The sequence below is a fragment of the Acomys minous genome, assembly GCF_964271855.1.
Source record: "Acomys minous genome assembly, chromosome: 12".
Classification (NCBI taxonomy): Eukaryota; Metazoa; Chordata; class Mammalia; order Rodentia; family Muridae; genus Acomys; species Acomys minous.
Genome location: NC_140493.1, coordinates 75,914,146 through 75,936,897, shown reverse-complemented (window position 1 = coordinate 75,936,897; position 22,752 = coordinate 75,914,146). Strand labels below are relative to the sequence as shown.

The window sequence follows — 22,752 nt, the reverse complement described above, 5'->3', positions numbered from 1 at the left end:
TTTATGGTATTTGCTACCAGAATTTCCCCCAGAATGTTTCCTCTTGACCTTCCTGGCTGTCCAGAAACTCACTCTGTAGACCAGGCTAGCCTCAAACTCAGAGATCCTCCTGCCTCTGCCTCCCTAATGCTGGGGTTAAAGGTGTGCGCCACAGGGACCAGCCTAATCTTTTCTATCCTAGTTTCTTATTGGAAGCCATACTACCTTTCCTGTGCTAAAAATCTATTGCAAGGCATTTATCATATAATCCACGTTGTAGGAAAACCAGTTCATCACAGATTAATCATACGGTTTCAATTGAACATATTTGAAATTTTCAGAAATAAATTTTTCTTTTGTTTTAAATTTTAATTATTTGTTTATCTATTTATTATTTTTATTGGCTTTTCAAGACATGAATTTTCTGTGTAGCCTAGTATGTTCTGGAGCTCCCTCTGCAGACATGGCTGACCTCAAACTCAAAGATCTGCCTGCCTCTGCCTCCCAAGCACTAGAATTAAGGGCATGTGCCACCGCAGCCTGGCTAGAAGTAAATTGTTCTGTGCATGAATTTTTAAGGCTGTAACTAGCTGCCGAAAGCAAACCAATTCTACCTTCAAGTTTGCTTTTTTTTTTTTTTTTTTTTACAGTATTTCACTAATATCTGTTCCCCCCTCCCCTCGCTGAGCCACCCCTGGACCCTGCTTCCGTCTCCCCCCCCCCCCCCACAGCCATCCTTTCTGCTTTCACATCACATGTGCCCTGTTGTTCCTACTCCCCACCCCTTTCTTTTCCCAGGCCTCTTTGTCTTTTGCCTAGTTTGTTGCCTACGTGCCCTCACTCATCCCTACTTGCACACATTCATAACCAACATTATAGGCTTGGATCCACCTATTAGAAGATGTGGTTTTTGTTTGGTTTTTTTTCCCCCTTTAAAAAATATTTTATTAATTTATTCATATTGCATCTCAATTGTTAGCCCATCCCTTGTATCCACCCATTCCTCCCTCCCTCCCGCTTTCCCCATACTCCCCTCTCTTATGTCTATGACTGAGGAGGACCTCCACCCCCTGTATATGCTCACAGAGTATCAAGTCTCTTCTTGGTAGGTTGCTATCCTTCCTCTGAGTGCCACCAGGCCTCCCCATCAAGGGGACGTGGTCAAAAATTAGGCACCAGAGTTCGTGTGAAAGTCAGTCCCCACTCTCCACTCAATGGTGGAGAATGAAAGACCTGGTTTTTTTTCCCCCCTCCAAGTTACTCAATTTATATCATACTTTCCATATATATTTAATTTCCCTTCCATTTCCGTGATTTGCTTTTGCGCTTATTAATAGAAAATTAAGCTCTGGATTTTTGTTTGTTTGTGTCGCCCAGAAAAGATGAGTCTGTTTGGCTCTGAACGTTGAATTTCTGAGAAACCTAAAGTAAACGATGAATGAGCATCTTTCACCAACGGCCCTTGAAAGACTTGGTTGAACTACTGAGAACACGGAGAATAGGTATTAGTCTTACATTTGCATACTATGGTTACTAAACCAAGTGTGAAGCGATAGCAACCCTAGGATCTGTGCATTCGTCCTCTTTAGGCCTCTACTTTCCAGACCACTAAACCCACGGGACGCATCTCCCCATGGCACTTCGGCTGTCATAACTCTGGAGTCTCCATGGGGACAATATGACGACTGAGTCAAAGGGCAGAGATTCTGAATGAACGAGTCATGCGTGAAGCAAAGAGCAAAGATAGTAACACCACTAAAAAGCAAAATGGGAAATAACACAATAATCTAAACTGGTCTCACTCCAAAATTACAGTTTGTGAACTTAAATTTCAAAACATGCCCTGCTAAAGGCAGACCCACTACCCCCCCACCCCCCGCAACCCTGCCCAGACACTTCATGCTTTACCCCTACACCAGGATCCAGCATTTCTGAAGGTGACTATTAAATACAAGAAAAATAGAGCTGGGAGTGGTGGCGCACGCCTATAATCCCAGCACTCGGGAGGCAGAGGCAGGTAGATCGCTGTGAGTTCGAGGCCAGCCTGGTCTACAAGCAGGTCCAGGACAGCCAAGGCTACACAGAGAAACCCTGTCTCAAAAAATCAAAAACAAAACAAACAAACAAACAAACAAACAAAAACAAACACAAGAAAAATATCTGTGTCTACTAGAAGTTATAGTTCAGCAGTCTTCTCATGGTTAGCTCTTCCCTCCCTACCCCAAACAACCAATCCTTCCCAACACACACACACAACATTCCAACAGAGACAGGGAGACTGACTCTGTGCCTGCTAATCAATTGCTCTGCTATCTTTTACTACTGTCTGAATCCTATGCACCTGCACTTACTTGCCCTGAGTGGGCGACTGTATGTTTAAATGTTTTGAACGCTTTAAAGGTTTGGATCAAAGAGTTTCAAAGTCTTCTAGAGATCGAACTTCCTATCAGAGCAAAAGCCTTACAATATACAGATGGGTTCTTGCCCTGGAAGCCAGACAGAGCAGAATGTTGTAGAAAATGGCTGACTCAAATTCTACTGGAATGATCCCGAACACTATACTTCTCTCCATGCCTGAAAATCGGTGGACACTGTCCAACACGATGTGATTACCCAGGATATCCAACCCGTTCCTGACCTGCACTGGTGAACTGGCTTCCTCGCGGAGCTGAGACATGCTCCTCCTCCTCATCGCTAGCAGAAGCCTTTCTTTACATTTCTCTACATCTCTGGCCTTGCTGCAAAGAACGGCGACATCCCTAGGGTAGTAGCCAGACCGCCAGAGACACCGGCATGTCTCTGCTACATAGACTGCCATCTGCTCCAAATTCAAGTAATCGATAATCTCTAAATTGCCTGTGACACCTTGGTCCCATTCAGGTTCTTGGTCCAACTTCAGAGCCTCTCGGGGGACGTTAGGAGGAGGCCTCTCTCTGATTTGCTGCATTATGTCTTGTAGGTAGTTGGTTATGTTGTCTCCGGTGCGGAGCATCCTGGGGAGCTTCAATACCCGGTCCTGCTGCTGGAGACTAGGGAGGCCACTGCAACACAAGTGGTTGATCTGAAAGTAATCCAGAAAAATGTAGAAAACTCCCGGGCCGTCTCTCCTTCTCTGAACGATGGCTTTTGCCTTTGCGTACCAGTCCCCATCTTTGGCTCGGAAATTCTGAGCTTCGTCCACGATGATGTGTTGAACGTTATCGTAGGTATTTCTCATGAAGGTTCTCCGTGTCACTGCCTGGCAAATGTTTTTCCTTCTGCAAGTGTAAGAAACGCAGTCAGATTTCCTCAGTCAGGCAAAGCGAGTCAACCCACAGTCCCTGAATATGATAACACGAGGCCAGAGCTCGGCCTGCGAAAGCCACGCCCATTACAACCGCCCACCGGAAAGACATGAATAGAGAGTCAGGCTGCCTACCTCACAAACTTCTTCAAAGCCTGGTTCTCACAGACATAGAGAATGTCACCATCTGGGCAGTTGAACACCTTCTTGATCTTCTCCACTACCTGGAGCGCTAGAGTGGTCTTCCCCGATCCAGGCGAGCCGTGAACAAACAGCTCCCTACTCTTGCGAAGATTCTTTGAGAGCACCTGATACTGTTGGTCTGTGAGTAAGGTCACAACTTCAGAGCTTAACTCTTCATTTAAGGAGGATCTGAACCCAAACAAGATGATCACAAGGGATTGCAACAGAGCTTCCATCTGCTGCACGGTTGTGAAGTTATAGGATTCGGGGTAAACCGGCATTTCTGAGCCAGCCCTTTCTGTTTGATCAGGACCCAGCTTGAAGACCAAAGGAATAATGCCTAGTCGCCCGGTGTAGCCGCCCATGGTCACCAGCCTCTGCTTCAGAGTACGGGCGACTGTTACAGAATACGCCCTGTACCCCAGACACCACCTGTGGCAAATGGTGTACAGGATTGGGACATTGTTCGGAGAAATTAGAAGAGCATCGCAGATGACACCTTGCTTCCTTTGAAGACCTAGGTCCACAGCCCAGCTGTGGGAGAAAATCAATATCCCTTGAGAGAAACAGCGCATTTCCGAATTTATCAGGTTTCTTAATCCTTTGTGGTCTGAGAAAAGGTCCCTGTAGATGCTCTCTGGCGTATATGTAATCCTGTTGGGTGACACTAGACAAGGAAAGAATCAGAGAGATTCAGACTCACAAGACAAGCTAACAATCACCATTGCTGTGGGAGTCATTCTGGAATAAACACTGACACCAATGAGTAAAAGAGAGGGTGTGTGTGGTGTGTGTGTGTGTGTGTGTGTGTGTGTGTGTGTGTGTGTGTGTGTGTGTGTTTCTTAAAAATCTGGACAGCTACAAATCCTGATTGGAATCTAACCCAAACTATGAATCCTCTTCAAGAAGTCAAAACTCACACTTGGGAGGCAGAGACAAGTGGATCTTTGTGGGTTCAAGGCCAGTCTAGTCTACATAGTGAGTTCTAGGACATCCAGAAGGACATTGTGAGACCCCGTCTCAAAAAAAAAAAAAACAAACAAACAAAAATAGCAACAACAACAACAAAAATCAAATTCAAACAATAGAGCCAAGGATGAGTCCGTATTTCTGTGTTGGGTTAGATGGACTATAGACACTCCACGAGATAGCAATTTGAACAATTAATTTTTAAAAGATTTGTTCATTTGTTTATGCATATGGGTGTTTTGTGTGCATGCATGTCTGTGTACTGTGTGCATACAATGCCAGCAGAGACCAGATGGTGACGTCTGATCTCCTAGAACTAGAGTTTCAAATGTGTGTCAGCCATCATGTGGGCGCTGGGAATCCAACTAGGGTCCCTGCAAGAGCAACACTGCTCTTAATTGCTGAGCCATCTTTCCAGCCCTGAATGATTAATTTTTTAAGCCTTTATAGAGAGCAATATGAAGATTTCAAATAAAAACAAGAGGCTGTGACAACAGGAGGTACATGTTGGAGATGTTTAGTTGGCAGACAACTTGGACACAGCAATAAAGTTTATCTGGGCTAAGCCAGCATTATCTTTGATCAAAATGGACTGAACTCAGAGTGTATCCTACTACATTTTTTTCTAGTACTATTTTGTGATTGTTGTTTGGTTTTTTCAGACAGAGTTTCTCTTTGTTGCTCTAGCTGTTCTGGAACTCAGTTCGTAGACCAGGCTGGCCTTAAACTCACAGAGATCTGCCTGCCTCTGCCTCCCAAGTGCTGGGATTAGATGTGTGCGCCACCACTGCCCAGCTTATTCTACTATTTTAATTTAACATTATTTTTGGAATAATTAACCAATGAGCTAAAACAAGTGCAAGAAATAAAAATCCATAAATATAGGGCAGGTTACTCAAAATTACTTTTCTTTTTACATTCATTAAGTCTATTAAGTAAGAGCTAAGCTTTTCATGCATTTGGGCAGATCATTATCATGAAAGAGCCCACTCTAAGGATGACATTAACATACGAAAGAACAATGTTACAGAGCCTTGAAATGATTGGGACATATGCCACATTTCACTAATTGTAAATGTACTTCAATGTCTCATTAGTCACACATCCTATGGTTTAATTAGCAATATTATTTTTCAGAGTTAGTAAAATCATAGTGGATTGTTACATTTTAGTAAAATGTAAGAAGGATTTGTGTGATCAACCAAACAAAGCATGTTGAACTATGAAAAAATTTACTATTGTAACATTGGCAATTCTCTCCAAATCAGCTCACTGACTGAATATATTGGCCATCAAAATAATATTGATAAGACACAATGCTTCTAAGATTCTTTTAGAAGAAAAAAACTGTGGTAGGAGCATGTTGGTGAGCATGCATCTGGGCATGTATTTTGGATTGCACTTCAGCAATGTTCATCTAAATTTAGAATTTATCCTAAGAACATGTCACTTATTCATAGGAAAATGTGTGTTGTGCTGCTTAAAGTAGAAAAAAGTGTCGAGTGTTAATCTGGAGTTTCAGGACAGCCTGGTCTACAGGGGTGTTCCAGGAGCTACACAGAGAAACCCTGTCTCGAAAAAGCAAAGAGAAAAGAAAGACAGACAGACAGAGGGGAGAGAGAGGAGTGTGAGGGAGAGAGGTTTGACATTTTCTGAAAGTCCATCAAAAGAAGGGAATCTGAAAAATAAATGGCAGCAGAGTATTTGCAGAGTTGTATCTACTTAGTTTATTTAGATGATTACACGAGTCTCTCTTTAATACTTATTAAATTATATCTTTGTTCTATGCCCTACCTATATGGAAAAGCCTCCATAATGAAATAAGTAAAACGGAAGAAATCCGAGTTTAGAAACATTCTGTAATCAGTAAAAGAATCCGTGAACAAGGGCATGACAGGATGAGCCTGGACATTATCCACGCTCAGCCCTGTGCTTGCACTTAGCGACAGTGCACCCATTTTCCCCTGTAACTATTATGCAATACACTTACCCATTGTGGTGATGGTTGTAAGTCGTTATGTGGGTGCTGGGAATCAAACCCGGCTCCTCTGAAAGAGCAGCCAGCACTTTTAACTGCTAAGCCGCAGCTCTTTAAACGTTCCCCAAGTGGTTTTATACGGGCATAAGAATCAAGGCTCCACCCCCTCACCCCCCCACCCGTCACCCCCAATATAGGAGCAATCAACAAGTTCCAAAGCAGGCCAGAGATGACGGTTACCTGGAAAGTGGTCCCTCTGCAGTTCCTCCAGACATTTCACATTTTTATGTATGAACACAGGCCTGCTGCGGGGTGTGGTGTCCAACACACTCCTCGCAAGGATCAGCTGAGGGAAACCGGAAAGCTCTGAGGGAACAAGAAACAAGAATGAGTAAACAGAGGGCACCCCACACACACACACTTCTTAGCTGAGCCATGTGAAACTCAAGGCTGGGGTCTGCAGATATTTGCTTCTCCGGCACAGATCAGCTGGAAGCCAAACCCCGGGTTCTTTGCAAGAGCAGCCTGTGCTCTTAACCTCTGAGCCGCCTCTCCAAACCCTTACTCTGTAATCATATTGAAATGAAATTGTTTGTTTGTTTGTTTGTTTTTTAGAATACTGTTTTAAGTATGTGTGAACAGAAGACGTGAAGGGCTAATGCATAGAATGCTGAATAGCTCTGAAATGCACCCTTGCGCTTGTTTTGTTTGTTACTTTTGATGTCACCGCTAGCTTTCCCTCCTCTGATTTCATTTATCTTTCCTTTTCCGAAGGCAGATGGCTATTACCGCCCTGCTCTCTAACCTTTCAGTATGACTAGCATCACGTGCCTTGGCTCCTAAAACGGGAAAACGTGGAAATCACTGCTCACGGGAAGCTCGGAAAGGATTAAGAATAATTTTTATGGGTTGGAAGGTAGCTCATCAGTTAAGTGCACTTGCTGTTCTTACAGAGGAAGCTCACAACCAACTGTAACTCCAGTTCCAGTGGATCCATTGCCCTCTGTTGCCCTCTTCTGGCCTCCGCAGGGCACTGCACATACACATTGCACAGACACTATGAAGGCAAAATACCAAAAATACCTATATGTGTAAAATAAAATTAATCTCTTAAAAAAGAATGCTTTTTAAGGGGGAGGTAGAGAGGAAACTGCCAGGAAGAACACATCTGTTGGTGGGGAAAGGGGATTTGTTGAATAGTTAAATGAAAGCTGCTAATTTGAAAGGATGCGGTTTTAACGTGAGCATGGCAAAAGCTGCCCAGGCAGGGTGTTTCACATCTGTCACCCAACGCTCTTGAACGAAGGCTTCTGCGTTCGGGGCCAGCCTAGGCTACCCTGACTCAAAAAAAATAAAAAAATCAACAACAAAAGAAAAGACGTGGGATAGAAGTCAGTAGTTCAGATTGCCCCCGCACCAGTCTCTGATGCGTTGCATAATATTCAAGATGAGAGTGGCCAGAGGGAAGGGCAGTGACCCACCATCTATTGGGATCAATCTCCCTGCCCCCCCCCCCCCCGCCGCCCAAATTCCAAAGAATTCCACATCTCCCTCTGCCCCACCCCCACCCCCAGCAAACATTACGCCTTTCAGTCTTGTTGCCTGACCTGGGTTGCTTTCTACCATCCAAGCTGTCCAGTCCTTTGCGGCCAGCTGCTTCGGATCACTGTCTTTCATCTCCCAGGAATCAGGGGCTTTGGCAAATGCCGCGCAGCAGAACGGTTCTACCTTGATTGCACAGACGTACCCGTGGAGGGTCTCTCGGTCATACACCTCAAGGACTTTGGCTGCATATTGCACTTTATGGTTCTGTGCACAAAAGTGATAGACAGGCATCTTCCTGACGCAGCCATCCACGGTCGTCAGCAAGTGGGAAGGGTTTGTTTTTTCCTTTTCACATCCAATGACCTGATGGGTCTCTTCGTGCACGCCGAAAACCACGTATCCCCCTCCAGAATTGGCAAGTGCGGAAACACACTTGGGGAGTCTCTCTTTAAGGCCCTGGGAAAGGTCTGCCGAGAACATTTGAAATTCAACATGTATGGACTCTGCAAAGTTGAGTTTTCGCAGGTACTGGAGCTGCCGGCCATTAAATAAACCGGAAGCTAAGACCGCCTGATGGTCAAGCGGAGCTTCCTGTGGCCTCAGTGAATCAGGTGAAAGAGCCTCAATCCTTCTTCTGAGGAATAGCAGGGCTTCTCGAGAATCCATGACCTCAGTAAATGTCCCAACTCTGTGGTACAAATTGGAGCACAAGGTAGCGAGCCGAACGCCCGAGGCTGCCACATCCCACGAATTTACATGTATTAAAAAGAGCCTGCCCTGCAGCATCTCGTCTAAGTGGTTTCTGAACAGGGGCGGCAGATCCAGGCCTACCCCGTCACTCTCGTAATTATAGTCTCTGTTCTCAATCTCAACCGTAACCACTCCCCCACCGGAATTCAGTAGAGCACACACTGCTTGCGAGATGATTTCATTCTGTTTCGTCCGGTGTGCGGGGACCATCGCCAACCTTTGCCTAACCCCAAGGGTGGCTTTTCCTCCATTTGCAATACACTCCGCAAAATTCATTTCCAAATTTGCCATGAAACTCATCTTCTCGGCCTTTAGCTGAAGTCTTTTCCTGAAACCCAGAAAGATAAAACCATTAGGATGGGACAAGAATGGAAAAGGTGGAAAATCAAGTTTAAGGACGCCTTTCTGAAGTTGCCCTTTTATTCCCACGTAGCCTGAGCTTCCTGAAGGAGGTAGAATCCACAGGATGCCCACTATTTCATCACAGACATGGCCACAGGGCACTGTCATCCTGATTTTGCTTTCTTTTAAAAATCAGTTCACATCATGCACATGGGGGCCAGAGGACCACTCTCAGGAGTCAGATCTCTCCCGCCCTGTGGGATTTGGAGACGGAACTCAGGACATCAGGCCTACGTGCAAGCACCTCTACTCACTGAGCCATCTTGTCAGGCCTTATGCGATGTATGGTTTTGGGGGGCGACATTGTTCAGGTTCTCTCAGTGGCAAAGTCTCTCGGGTCATCTGCAAAGCCCAGGAAATTTTCTAGTAGTACTTGTATGGTCTAGGGAGGATGCTTCCTTGATCAAAACCGATCTCTGAGGGATGCTGATGTTTATTGGTTTTCTTGGTGCCTTGTCTCCCTCCACTGATGAAGACTAAGGAATTGTTAAGAATTTTTTTAAAACTCCAATCTGATTTTGTTAGGAATTTATCATGGTTAATAGTAAATGGATTGTTTTGAATCCTCTGATCCAGATGGTTTCTATTGTGTCAAAAAAAAGTCACACACACACACACACACACACACACACACACACACACAAGAATATCCAATGCAAATCTGATCAGGGAGGTTGAGACAGAATGCCTGTAGCTATACAGGGCAACATATAAACAAAATTAGTGACTATTTGGAGCATTAGGGGTGGAAGTTTAATGTAGGCTTTAGACCTTTAGGAAGGTCCTTAGTAGTATACATGTAAGAAGCAAGTTTTTTTTTTCCTAAATGAATAGGGTATCTAGAATCTGAACACCCTGGAGAGCTGTCAGCCATCGGGAAGAATGAAAAATATCTCCACACTCTGCATCTCATGTCACCAACCTTTGAACGCAAACACCAATCTGTGTCCCCTCAAGAGGCTGGCTGTGAACCAGAGTGGTGACTTTTTGGATCAAAGCTAAAATCTCATGACAGAAACTCAGGGTGGATGGAGAGCCATATCTGGTTTTATTAGTGACCTATGGTTCTCAGTCTAAATAGACACCAGTTCAGGGAAAACTGCAAATTCATTGGTCTGTAAGGCCAGTTCTGCCCTGCAACTCTCCTTGTCATGAGCAGCAACAAGAGAGAAGGAGGTGAAAAGAAAGAGACTGATGATACCAAACACACCACAAAATGACAACCTTGGACAAAACTCAGGTATCAAACTGAAAGCAAATAGCCGAGACCTCAATACAAAGAGAACTCGGTGGCAGTGCTTACTTACCACAGCCGTGCAGAATCAACAAGCTCCTATTGGCAATGCACCCAGAGGCCCTGTGGGTTCCTCGCTGCTGGCCAAAGGCCGGGATCCAGAGGAGGAGATGGTAAGATGGTGTCTTTCTGGAACCTCCTGGAAACTGTGGATATCAGTAAGAGCACTCACTTGAGGGCGGGGTATTGATTCTGAGCTCACTATAAGAAGGGAGTCAACCACCCCAACTTGCATTGGCTGGACCACAAATACAGGCAGCAGAGTTGGAAAGCCTGAAAAGCATCGACTAAGGAAGGCTGGGGTGTGGTCTGACTGACTTGGGGCCGAGGCAAGCAGCTAGAAATAGAGCATTCTTCATGATTAATTTGGAGAACATATTTGGCTTCCTGGCTTGGAAGTGGAGGCAAAATTAGGGAAATTTCCAGTTATTAGCCAACCAACCTTTGAACAATCAGAAAGTTGTGGTTTGATTGCTACAGAGTATTTGGCCAAATTCATGTTCTCTCTGTATGTCTATGTCTGTCTGTGTCTCTATCTCTGTCCCTCTGTCTGTCTGTCTGTCTGTCTGTCTGTCTTTCTCTCTCACTTAACATTTTTCTCTTGGCTTGGGCAGACATTTCATATAAGTGACATTAAATGCACAATATTTTTTTTTCAAAAGGGATGGAGAGATGGCTCAGTGAAAGAGTACTGGGTGCTCTTCCAGCGAACCTGGATTCAAATCCAGCCCCACATGGTAGCTAACAATTGTCTGTAACTCCTGTTCCGTGGAATCTGACACTCTCTTCTGGCTTCCAAGGGCACTGTACGCATGTGGTGAATAGGCAAACATGCAGGCTAAACACCAAGACACATAAAATAAAATAAATAGGTCTTTTAAAAATTCATTTATTTGCACTTGGGGAGGCAGAGGCAGGTGGATCACTGTGAGTTTGAGACCAGCCTGGTCTGCAAAGTAAGTCCAGGACAGCCAAGGATACATAGAGAAACCCTGTCTTGAAAAATGAAAAAATAAAAATAAAAATAATTCATTTATTTATACTTTATGTATCTGGGTGTTTGGTCCACGTGTGTGTGTGTGTGTGTGTGTGTGTGTGTGTGTGTGTATGTGTGTGTGTGTGTGTGTGTGTGTGTGTGTGTGTGTGTGTGTGTGTGTGCCTGGTCCCTGTAGAGGCCAGAAGAAGGAGTTAGATGCCCCAAAACTGGAGTTACTGATGGTTGTGAGCCACCACATGAGAGTTAGGAATCAACCCAAGTCTTCTGGACGAATAATTGCTGAGCCACCTCCCTAGCCCCAAACAGACGGATCATTAAAAAAAAAAAAAAAAAAAACAGAAAAGAAAACCTAAACACCCTGACCTTTAAGACTTTCCCTTCTTGAAAGATATTGTTGAGAGTGAAAAATATAAGCAAACAAAGAATACATTTGCAAATTTGTAAAGAATCCGTATCCAAATTACACTCAGAAGATGGCAGGGGCAACAAGAGAACAGGAGCGAGGGTGTAGCCGGACAGCACCGCACTTACCTCGCAGATGGGCACCCTGCGTTTGTTTTTTCTTACCACCAGAAACCAAACAGAGCCAGAGAACAGGAAAGTGGGCTCGCTGACCACCTTGGTGGCCTGAATTCCAGTGCTTAGTGGATTTCCAGGCTGGGCTGGGGTGTATAGCTAAACCCTGTATAATGAAGGAAAGGGTTGGGAGAAAGGTGGACAGAAGGAAGGGAGGAAGAGAGGGAAGGAGGGAGGGAGGGAAGAAAAGAAAGAAGAAACCCAGTTTTACAGTAGATAAAGGAGGTGCTGGAGAGGTGGCTCAGTGGCTGCTCTCCCAACTGACCTGAGTTGACTTCAGTAATACCTCAAAAAATCTAAGGCAAACGTGCTTAAATGTTTCATTGGAATCTCATGAGCTCAAAACCCACCAGGAAATTCACATGTCTGCTGATTTGTTTTCCCATAGAAACTAAATCTACGGTAAATAAATAAATAAATAAATATCAATGGCTCTAATTCTGCATACTGCACTTTGAGACTTTTTAAAAGACAAGGTCTCACTGAAGACCTGGCTGACCTACCTAAACTCACTACGCAGACCAGGTTGCCAGGCTGGTCTTACACTCGTAGAGATCCATCTGCAACTCTCTCTCCAGTGCTGGGATTATGGGGGGAGGGGGTGTGGGTCTCACCTGGTATTTTAAGACTTCTAGATGCCTTCAACCTTTGTTTTCCCTTTCCCTTGCTTGTTGTAAACTTAGACTTCTTAGATCCACCAAGTCCCCTATTGTTTTGTTTTGAGTTTGTTTTGTTTTGTTTTGTTTTTGGTTTTGGTTTTGGTTTTTGGTTTGGTTTGTTTTTTTGAGACAGGGTTTCTCTGTGTAACCTTGGCTGTCCTGGACTTGCTTTGTAGACCAGGCTGGCCTTGAACTCACAGAGATCCCTCTGCCTCTGCTGGGATTAAAGGTGTGAGCCACCACTCCAGGCTCCAAGTCCCCTATAGCATAGTGAGGAAAACAGCTGGCTTTCCCAGCTGTGAGCAACACAAAAGAAGCCTCCTCTCCTTCCTTGCAGTTAAGTAAGAGCAGGACGTAACATCCTCAAGAACCCTGAGAGTAGTTTTTCGTTGTGTTTTGTTTCATATTTTCGCTAACGAAGAAGTCCTCCAAGACACCAGGACTTCAGAGATTGTTATTTGGGCTCAACAGCGGCTACTAGAAGCCCTCCTGCCGTGACAGTAATGCTGAAACAGATTTCTGCTTTCTGATGGGCATAACTCATATCGGACCAGGAAAGCCCATGGCCACACCCCTCTCTCACTGGCAGAGAGTAAAACTTGCGATGAGTTCTTAAATGCCTTCTGGCATTTAAACCCTTCCTTCTGGTGCAGGACGCTGTCACACTAAGTCACTGTGCTCTGGTATAGATCGAGCCACAGGAAACCTCTGTTCCCCTCTGCCTGCTCCCGCCTCTCCCCCCTCGCCGCCGCGCTCTCCCCCCCGCCCCCCCCCCCCCGCCGTCCTCTGCCCCACCCCACCCCACCCCCTCCTCATTAGAGATTAGTTTCTATTTCCTAGTCAGGACAAGCCCAGTTTTGGTCTTTTGGGTTGGGGAGGGCCAGGAAGAACTTCAGAAACTGCACCCACTTCCTCTCAGGGGCTTGCTTCTGATCCGCCAGCCATCACCTCACCTCAATCCTAGGACCTGAGGAGCTACTACCAAATGCCCCATCTCTCCTCCCTTCCGCTCTCATTTCTGCTTTCCGAACTACCCCGTGTTAAAAGGAAACAGAGTCTAGAGACCTGCTTCTTTGGACTGCCTTATTTAACTATTGTTAACCGAGTCATCAGTTGTCATGGAAACTGGGCTCTGCGCGCCCCCCCCTCCCCCGACCAGTGAGCACCAAGCCAGGCTTAGAGGAGGCTCTGGTGATAGACTCGACACTACCCCCCTCGTCCCCTGGATAGGACCCCATTTGGCCTCCTTCCTCAGAACGCCAAGTACCAGACTGAGCTATTTGCTCTCCAGTGAAGCAGGCAGATCTTACAAGGTTGGCTTTGGAGAGGTTTGGGATCCCCTGTCCCAAGCCCTCCAGCCGCCTAAGCCTCTGGGCTCCCAGCGCTCCCCAGCCAGCGGTCCTTAAAAGTTGTCACCCGGGGATAATGAGCGAAAAGCAAACTCTGGAATTCCAGGCGCCACACCTCCCACAACCTCGCCGAGGGTCCTGATGACTCTGGCTTTGAGAAAAATTGTCCAAAGGACTATAGGGGACCCGTTACCCGCCGGCATCTGTCCCCCGCAGCGCGCCTGAAGTGTCTGGGTCCACAGTGGAGACCTTTACCCTGCAAACTCTTATCCTTATATCAGCTGAGCGCAGTGACGATGCACGGGGTGGGTGGGGCACTATTTTCTACATATAGTCCTGCTCACGTGGACCAGGAAACTGCAGTGCTGCCAACAACCTTCGTTAACTTTGAGAAGAAAGAATAGGACGTTCCCCCCTTATTATTTTTTTTCATTTTAATGGGGCGTTTATAGTTCTCGGGGTCACTCAGGGTAGGAAACCTGCTGTAATCCCATGCCCCCCTCCAAACCTCTCCGACCCTATCTGGCCCTTCTCGGGACAGTCCAGACTCCACTGGCCCAGAATCCTTTTCCTAGGTTTCTGCTGGAATTGTCACATCAAGGACTTCAGCTCACCAAGTGACCGCGATCTTCAGGGTCGCCGGAGGCATCGGGAAGAACGCCAGGCAGAAAAAGAAAGCTCTCCTCTGCCTCCACTTCCACACACGTTCGAGGGGGGCGGGTGTTAAGGCCATTGATAATCCCGCCGTTAGTTAGCTGCCAGCACTCCCTCCTCCTGCAGACTCCATAACACAGCTGGAGGCTGCAATCAGTAAGTCTTGCTCCATGAAAAGCTCAAGGATGTCACCGAGAAAGTGATGTTGGAAATCTGTGGCTTTGTGGCTGAAGAGATTTGAGGTGGGGGGGGGGGCGGGGAAGGGCCCCCGGGATAGGATGACCACACCCATGACAGCAGCTAGGCGCATAGAGCCTAGTCAGCCCCTTTATATTTTCTTTTTGAAACCCAAATAACTGGTATAAAATATTCCCTTTTAAGCAAAAACACATTTCTCACTCTCCTTGTGTGTGTTCATGTGTGTGCAGGTACACAAGTGTCTACAGATATGCATTACAATCTGAGGGCCAGAGGACATCTAATCTGTCATTCTGTAAACAGCATCTGTCTTGTGTTTTGAGACTGGGGTTGGAGGTTGGGGAGGTGGGAGGGGGGAGGGTTTGGGGTGGGGGGGATGGAGGGAATGGGAGCGGTGTCTTTCAGTGGCCTGGGACTCACCAAGTAGGCTAAGATAGCTTGTCCGGCACTTCCCAGGGAGCTGCTTGTGTGCCTCCCTCCCAGGCACTGGAATCACAAGAACATGACTTTCAAGAATGAAACTCAGATCTGAGCTACCTCTTCAGGCCTCTTTATCTTTCCTGACAGCAAGTTAATAGTACATTTTTTTCATAAATGCTCCTCACAATGTTTGCCATTCGACAAAGTAGAAAAAAACGTATCAAGTCCAGGCAGTGGTGGCGCACACCTTTGATCCTAGCACTTGGGAGGCAGAGGCAGGCGGATCTCTGTGAGTTTGAGGCCAGCCTGGACTGCAGAGCAAGTTCCAGGGCAGCCAGAGCTGTTACCCAGAGAAACCCTGTCTCGAAAACCAAAGCCAAAACCAAACCAAACTAAACAAACAAACAGAATCTTATCAGAACAAGTTCAGTGGGGGGTGGAGTTTGACATCTCATCAGCATGTGTTTAAATAAACAGTGCAGAGCATAGTTAATGGAGGGAGAACCAGTCCTGCTTTTCTGGGGCTCAGGGCACCTACACTGAGGTCCAAGAGTGTCCTGACGTGTTTCCCATCCCAGTGGGTAGATGGATGTCTTATTAAGGAAGCTTAGTCCTATCCAACTCTTGATTTCCTGTTGAGCGAACAGGAAAACAGAAGTGGCTTGGAACATTCGTTTGGCACTTTCCCTCAGATTGTGACCACCTTGACAGGAGCAACACTATTCTAGAGAGTGCCCTTCCTTTGGGTTGTCAGACCATGGAGGTAGTGGACCCTGAGGATTGGAAATTGCCTAGGGGTCTCACACTGGGGAGAGAGAGAGAGAGAGAGAGAGAGAGAGAGAGAGAGAGAGAGAGAGAGGGAGGGAGGCTTCCAGGAAGAAGAGATTCCACATAGTTCTGACAACTTGTCTGACCATCTTGCAGGACAGACTGTAGGGGAGGCAAGATGGCTACACCTTGACCAGGGGTACATACTTATGCACACACTTTGCCTCTGGTTAACCCTGAGCTTCATGCCGGTGCCTAGAGGAGGACTTGTGGGTCACTGAACCTCTTTACTTATTCCTTTTCCCAGTGGAGCCATCCTGTGCTCGCGCTCTCGCTCTCTCTCTCTCTCTCTCTCTCTCTCTCTCTCTCTTTCTCTCTCTCTCCTCCTTCTCCTTCTCCTCCTCCTCCTCCTCACTATTACTTGTTTCCATAATTGTTGTATTAAGGTCAGGCTACTAATGTACATTTACACTATGGAATACTACTCAGCTATGAAAAATAAGGAAATCCTGAAATTTGTGGACAAATGGATGGAACTAGAAATGATCATCCTGAGTGAGTTAACCTGAAAGACTCACATGGTACAGACACACTTATAACTGGACACTTATAATTAGAAATGCCCAAGAGGCATGTCACATGAAAGTCTTCACTTACCAGGAGATTGGGATAGTTGTGAGGACATCCTATTGGGATTCTAGGTGAGAGAAGCATGGGAGGATGGGGAAATAGAAGGATCCAGAGGACCCTAGAAACCTATAAGAAGAACATCAGGATGGGAGGATCTGGGCCCCAGTGTTCTGCTCAAACTACTGCACCAACCAAGGACAATACATACAGTAAAGATTGAACCCCTACTCAGATCTAGCCAACAGACAGGATATTATCCACAGATGAGTGGAGAGCAGGGACTGACTCAGATGTGAACTCTGGTGCCCCATATTTGACCCCTTCCCCATGGTGGGGAGGCCTGGTGGCACTCAGAGAAAGAATAAGCAGGCTACCAAGATGAGACTTGATAGCCTATGACCATATAGTGGGGGAGGAGGTCCCCCTCAGTCTTAGACCTAGGGGAGGAGAATAGGGTGAAAGCGGGAGGGAGGGAGGAACGGGAGGATACAAGTGAAGGGATAACAATTTAGATGTAATCTGAATAAATTAATTTTTTTTAATGTAAAAAAAAAAAGGACAGGCTGCTGAGCTCAGCTTATTGGGGTGCCAGGGCTCAGGTTTTGCCCCCCGAATCTCCATCTTACTCCCAAGAACTGGAAAGCACCGTGGCGTTTCCTGGCAGAGATTTAATGCAATAGATGATGTGACTCAACTGGCCTTAAAATAGGGAGAGGTCACTGCAGCCAAAGATTAGGCAAGGAGAGAGCCAAAACTGAAGATTTCCTCTTGGAGCTCTGGGAGCCCCCTCTGCAGAGGAGGAGAAACAAGTGTAGGGGCCTGTGGGATTGTGGACGCCGCAAGAACATGGACCAGCCTGCAGGCATCAACTAAGCAGGGCTCATAGGGGCTCAGAGAATGAAGTGGCAATCACTAAGCCTGCACGGGTCTGGGCTAGGTCCTCTGAATACATCGCTGTGGTTGTTTAGCCAGATGTTTTTGTGGGACTCCTCACTCTGCGTGTTTTCTTTCTCTCTGCAGTTGTTAAACAAAACAAAAGGGAGGCCCGAAACAGCTGGAGAAACTTTCGATTTCTCGGTAACAAGGAAATCAGCTGCTTAACCATCACACTTCCTGTGTGTGCCTCTCAGCCCCTGCCTACCGAGAAGCTACCTGGCTGGCACTGTGCCCAGAGGGCCTTAAGGACAGTGACATCCTGTTCTGCATACACTGCAGTGATGGTGTTTTTCAAAATCCACAGGCCACGCACCCCTGAGTGAATCCTGACACAGAGCACGGACTCTGAACGATTGTGCTGTGCCAGTGCAGGCTCATCGGCCGTAACAGATGTGCCACTGGCAGCAGACATTCTTGTGTGAGGGCAAAAGGTAATGGGGGGACCCTGGCATTCTAGCCCATTTTTCCTTGAATATCAAACTGCTCCAGTGGGCTGTAGGGGTAGCTCGGCAGTCAAGGGCATCCTGTTCTTTTAGAGGTCAGTCCTCACCACTGAGGTGGGTGAGAAGGTACCTGTCACTTCAAGCAGGGGGCGGGGTCTTCTCAGCACCTACAGTCACATGTACTGCCACATACACATAATCTTAAAAAAGAAAAGATCTCAGGCTGGAGAGATGGCTCAGTGGTTAAGAGCACAGGCTGTTCTTCCAAAGGTCCTGAGTTCAATTCCCAGAAGACACATGGTGGCTCACAGCCATCTAGAATGAGATCTGGCGCCCTCTTCTGACTTGCAGGTGTACATGCAAACAAAATGCTCTATACATAATAAATAAATCTTTAAAAAAAAAAAGCTCCAGATGGCATTTATTCATTTTAAAATAAAGGGCGTGGGCATGCAAGCGTGCGTGTGTGTGTGTGTGTGTGTGTGTGTGTGTGTGTGTGTGTGTGTGTGTGTGTGTGTTATATGGACTGAAGATCAAGAGCCAACCTTGGTGGCGCAGTGCTCAACTACAGAGCATCTTCAAGTTGGCGGAGTTTCGAGTTGCATCACAGTGCTCTGACATGATGTCCTTAGTTAGTTTTTGTTTTGTTTTGTTTGTTTTTGGTTTTTTGAGACAGGGTTTCTCTGTGTAGCCTTGGCTGTCCTGGACTCACTTTGTAGACCAGGCTGGCCTCGAACTCGCAGAGATCCACCTGCCTCTGCCTCCCGAGTGCTGGGATTAAAGGTGTGTACTACCACGCCCTGCCCTAGTTAGTATTTTTAAGGTGTATATGAGTCAGTGAGGGGATCCTGTTTTTAAATTGCGGGTGTTTTAGAAAAAGGGAGAAAGAAGCAGGTAGAGGAGGAGGAAGAAGGATACAATTAAAGCACAGCATATGCAGGAGTAGCGATGTCACAGCTGGCCGGCAAGAGGACTCGGTGGATAAAGGCACTTACAGCAAAGGCTGCTGTCCAGAGGCCACACAAAGGTAGGAGGAGACAAGTGACTCCACAAAGTTATCCTCGGGCCTCCACGTGTGTACCTTGGCATCACACACACACACACACACACACACACACACACACACACACACACACACACACACCATCATACCCATACACAAATTCTTTTTTGCTAATGTTTCTTTTTAGCATATATGTCTTGCTTATATGTATGTGTATACCTCTGATTCCCCAGAGTTGGAATTACAGACACTTATGATTTGCCCATGAGCGCTGGGCATTGAACCCTGGTCCTCTGGAAGAACAGGCAGTGTTCTTAACCACTGAGCTGCCACTGCAGGCCACAAACAATCTCTGGTTTCTGTTTTAATTTGAAGTGGGCTACGTATATGGGTGGCTGTGCATTTGTCCTGAGCATGCGCGTGGAAGTCAAAGAATCACTTCCAGTGTCATTTCTCCTCCAGTGCCAGCCAGCCTGCTTTTGTCTGTTTATTTCTAGATTTCTAAAACATTTATGTGCAACTGTGTGCTCCCACATGAGTTTAAGCAGATTACATGAACGAATGCTGCTACCCAAGGAGCCCAGAGGGCATCATACACCCTGGCGTCAAAATTTCTTGCAGTTTCCACCATGTGGATGCTGGGATCAGAGCCTAGGTCTTCTTCAAGACAAGTAAGAACTTGCAACTGCTGAGCCATCTTTCTAGCTCCTGCCTTGGTTTTTCATACAGGTGCTCTCACTGAGACGTAGGGCTCAACAGTCCGGCTTAGCCGGCTGCACAGCAAATCCCAAGGACCCATTTGTTTCCACCCGACCATACTATCACAAGCACTTACCACGATGCCCAGATTTTTAAATGGACCACAGTGACCATCTTCAGGTCCTCAACGGAGTCATCACCCAGGCCCCGCCCACATCATTTCTTAACTGCCTCTTCCTGGACTGCTGGCAGAAAGCTCACACTAAGGAATGTGGTCTCTCCAACTCCCAAAGATGAGATTTGTCCAACCAGCCTCACAAGGTGGGAAACGGGTTAGACCCGTGAGCTATGTCCGAGAAAGGTTTCTTGTAAGTAGCTTACTGTGTACCCACTCACTCCACCCAAGTGTGGAAAAGAATGAAGCGAGTCTGGGCAGAGGGCCAGCATGTCACTTATTGCCAATTAACATATGTTTTCAAAAAGGCCACCACCTGGTGTTGATTGTCATTCTGTCAGAATAAAAGTGTCTAGTCAGCAGTTTCCTACTGGGAAACAAGCCCATGTGGGGGCTAGCAGAGCGCAGAAAAGAGCTGAGAAGCTCTGATTCCTATGTTTGCGCCCATTCTCTGAGAGTGCGTTAGAATTTTACCCACGTCCCTAACAGTACAACGTTTTCCAATAATCAATCAATCAATCAATCAATCAGTATCTCCCTCCCCCCACCTCTCTCTCTCTCTCTCTCTCTCTCTCTCTCTCTCTTGCATCTGATATCCCAGGGATATCGGACACTTATATTTATTGTACCAAAATAATTGAATTATTGTATCGAGGGCCAAAACCTCGAATGTCACTTTCTAGCCAATGCTGATGTCAAGTGTTTTTGTTTGTTTTAGCCATGGCCTCGCTATGTAGAACGGCCTCAGACTCATGAGGCTCCTGCCTCTGCTTCTTGTGTGCTGGTAGTCCAGATGTGGCACCACATCTGGCTTCAGAGCTGTTGACCCTTCATTAAGTGTGGGTAGAGCTGAGGCATGCTAAAGTGATGATGTCCTGGAACTCTCTCTGTAGGCCAGGCTGGCCTTGAACTCAGACATCCAGCTGCCTCTGCCCCTGAGTGCTGGGATTAAAGACATGAACCACTATCACCCACCCATTTATTTTGTTGCTACTTCATGACTGTAATTTTGTTACTGCTATAAATCATAAGGCAGATATCTCATATGTGACCGAGCTTGACTTCATTTTAATTCTGTATTTATGGGTGGTTTGATTATGTGTAAATCTGTTCACTACATCTGTGCAGTGTCCAAGGAGGCATCCGATCTGCTGGGGCCGGAGTTACAGGCAGTTGTGAACCATCATGTGGGTGCTGGAAATTGAAACCTAGGTCCTCTGGAAGAGCATCCCAGTGCTCTTAACCACTGAGCCATCTTCCTGGCCCTGAAATAGCATTCTTAATCATCCTAAGAAGTTCATATTAAGAGGCAAACGGGTGTGCCACTCTTCTGTGGCTAAGCGTAATACATAGAATATATAGTTGGCTTTTTGGTTTTGGTTTTTGTGGGGATTTTTTGCCCAAAGTACACTCTTATGTGGTGAGACTCATTCCTTGCTAACCCTAATCAGTCTTTGTCTGTGGGTATCGGCTAGGCCACTGGTCCTTTTTCTTCTCTTTTGGAATGAAGCATAACAACTACATAAGGCCAGAGCTGTTAGTGTCTGCTTTTTCTAGCACAAGAAGAGAGCTTACCACAAAATGAGGTCAACTCAGAGGAACGCAGAGATCAGATGTGGAACTAAAAGGAAGAAAAACACTCCCACACAGACTAATGCCGGTACTGACATTGAACTCAGCTGGGTCTAGCAGTGCTAGACCTTTCCCTGGGTGACTAACATTAATATTCATTAATGTTTATTTATCTTTCTCTTTGGCTTGAGTTGATCTTATTGGTAGTCATCATATCTGTCTTGCATGAAAGACTTTCTGGGACAAACCGTGTCCCACTGTGACCATAAACTGTGCTATCATTGGAGCTGGGTGACAGGAGTGGGCATGGGGCTTAGACAGGGCCCATGCAGTTGGGACACATGGTTTCAATGTAGGGGAGGGAGGTCATGACAATGAGCAGAGAGCAGCATCCAAATTGGATCTTTATGGCCACATACCTGTTAGCTCCCACCTTGCCACTACACAGGCTTTTAAAATATAAAACAAAACAAAGAAATCAGCCTACAGCCCATTATCTTCAGAACAGAGACAGACAGAATCATCCTCCTTGTTTTCTGATCGCACAGAGAAGTTACCCTAGGAGCTTCTGGGACATGACAAATTTAGGGAGATGTGAGTAAGGCAGCCAGAGGAACATTCAAACTTTCCCAGGACCAAGGGGAAGATTCACAACTCGGGGGACAACCAAGTCTTTCCTTTGTACCGAGCTTTCATTCCACTTCTGTGATCCTTAGCTGAACTGACCCTTTAGGAGGATCCGGCTCACAGATCCCAGACCAGGACCAACCCCAGCAATCCCTGTGGACCACGCTCTATGACACTGGCTTGATGAAGCCATAATCCATGCACTTGATAAGGCATTCCCGGGCTGTCTGGACCACAGCTGCCCTCTTCTCATCCGGCTCCTGCTTGCCCACCACTGTCAGGATCTCCAGCAGCTCGCTCTCCACCAGCTTCCTGGCCAGCTCTGCATCCGCTGAAAGCAGGTTGTAGGCAATGACCAGGCCCCGGTGTTGCACTGACAACTGGTCATGTAGACAAAGCCGCTGGAGGATCTCCAGCCACTGGGTCGTCTGCAGAGTGGAAATGGGTAAGGGACGATTTGGGGGATCAGTGAGGATGCTGAGAGAAGACTGGACAACAAGAGAAACAAAAATGTATCGGCCACCCCCACAGCTAAATAACTTGATTATAACCACATATCTGTAAACAGTAATAGACTAAAACAGACTAACATCCCCATCCGTCTGTTCATCCATCCATCCATCCATCCATCCATCCATCCATTCATTCTGCTTGTGTTTGTGT

The 22,752-nt window shown here is 46.4% G+C and overlaps 2 protein-coding genes across 7 annotated transcripts in view; both read right to left on the bottom strand.

The window, feature by feature from the left end:
* Positions 1–713: 713 nt before the first annotated feature.
* On the bottom strand, positions 714–12,232 carry SLFN5 (schlafen family member 5). 6 transcript variants are annotated; one of them, XM_084751041.1, is made up of 7 exons: positions 11,912–12,232; positions 10,397–10,529; positions 9,344–9,565; positions 8,000–9,015; positions 6,633–6,758; positions 3,398–4,112; positions 714–3,236 (listed from the first exon to the last, which is right to left on the bottom strand). In XM_084751041.1, exons 3-7 carry the CDS (start codon positions 9,391–9,393, stop codon positions 2,426–2,428), a joined length of 2,718 nt encoding a protein of 905 aa, XP_084607167.1. In that variant the 5' UTR covers positions 9,394–9,565; positions 10,397–10,529; positions 11,912–12,232; the 3' UTR covers positions 714–2,425. The 6 variants fall into 6 exon arrangements, with proteins under 6 accessions (XP_084607167.1, XP_084607170.1, XP_084607169.1 ...); XM_084751044.1 differs by having other exon boundaries at positions 9,344–9,431; XM_084751043.1 differs by having other exon boundaries at positions 10,397–10,522.
* A 9,621-nt stretch (positions 12,233–21,853) lies between these two features.
* Positions 21,854–22,752, bottom strand: part of UNC45B (unc-45 myosin chaperone B) — a 30,499-nt gene continuing 29,600 nt past the window's right edge. Inside the window, exon 20 of the mRNA XM_084748967.1 lies at positions 21,854–22,517. Coding sequence (XP_084605093.1) covers positions 22,257–22,517 — 261 coding nt within the window. The 3' untranslated portion in view covers positions 21,854–22,256. The remainder of the gene's footprint in view (positions 22,518–22,752) is intronic.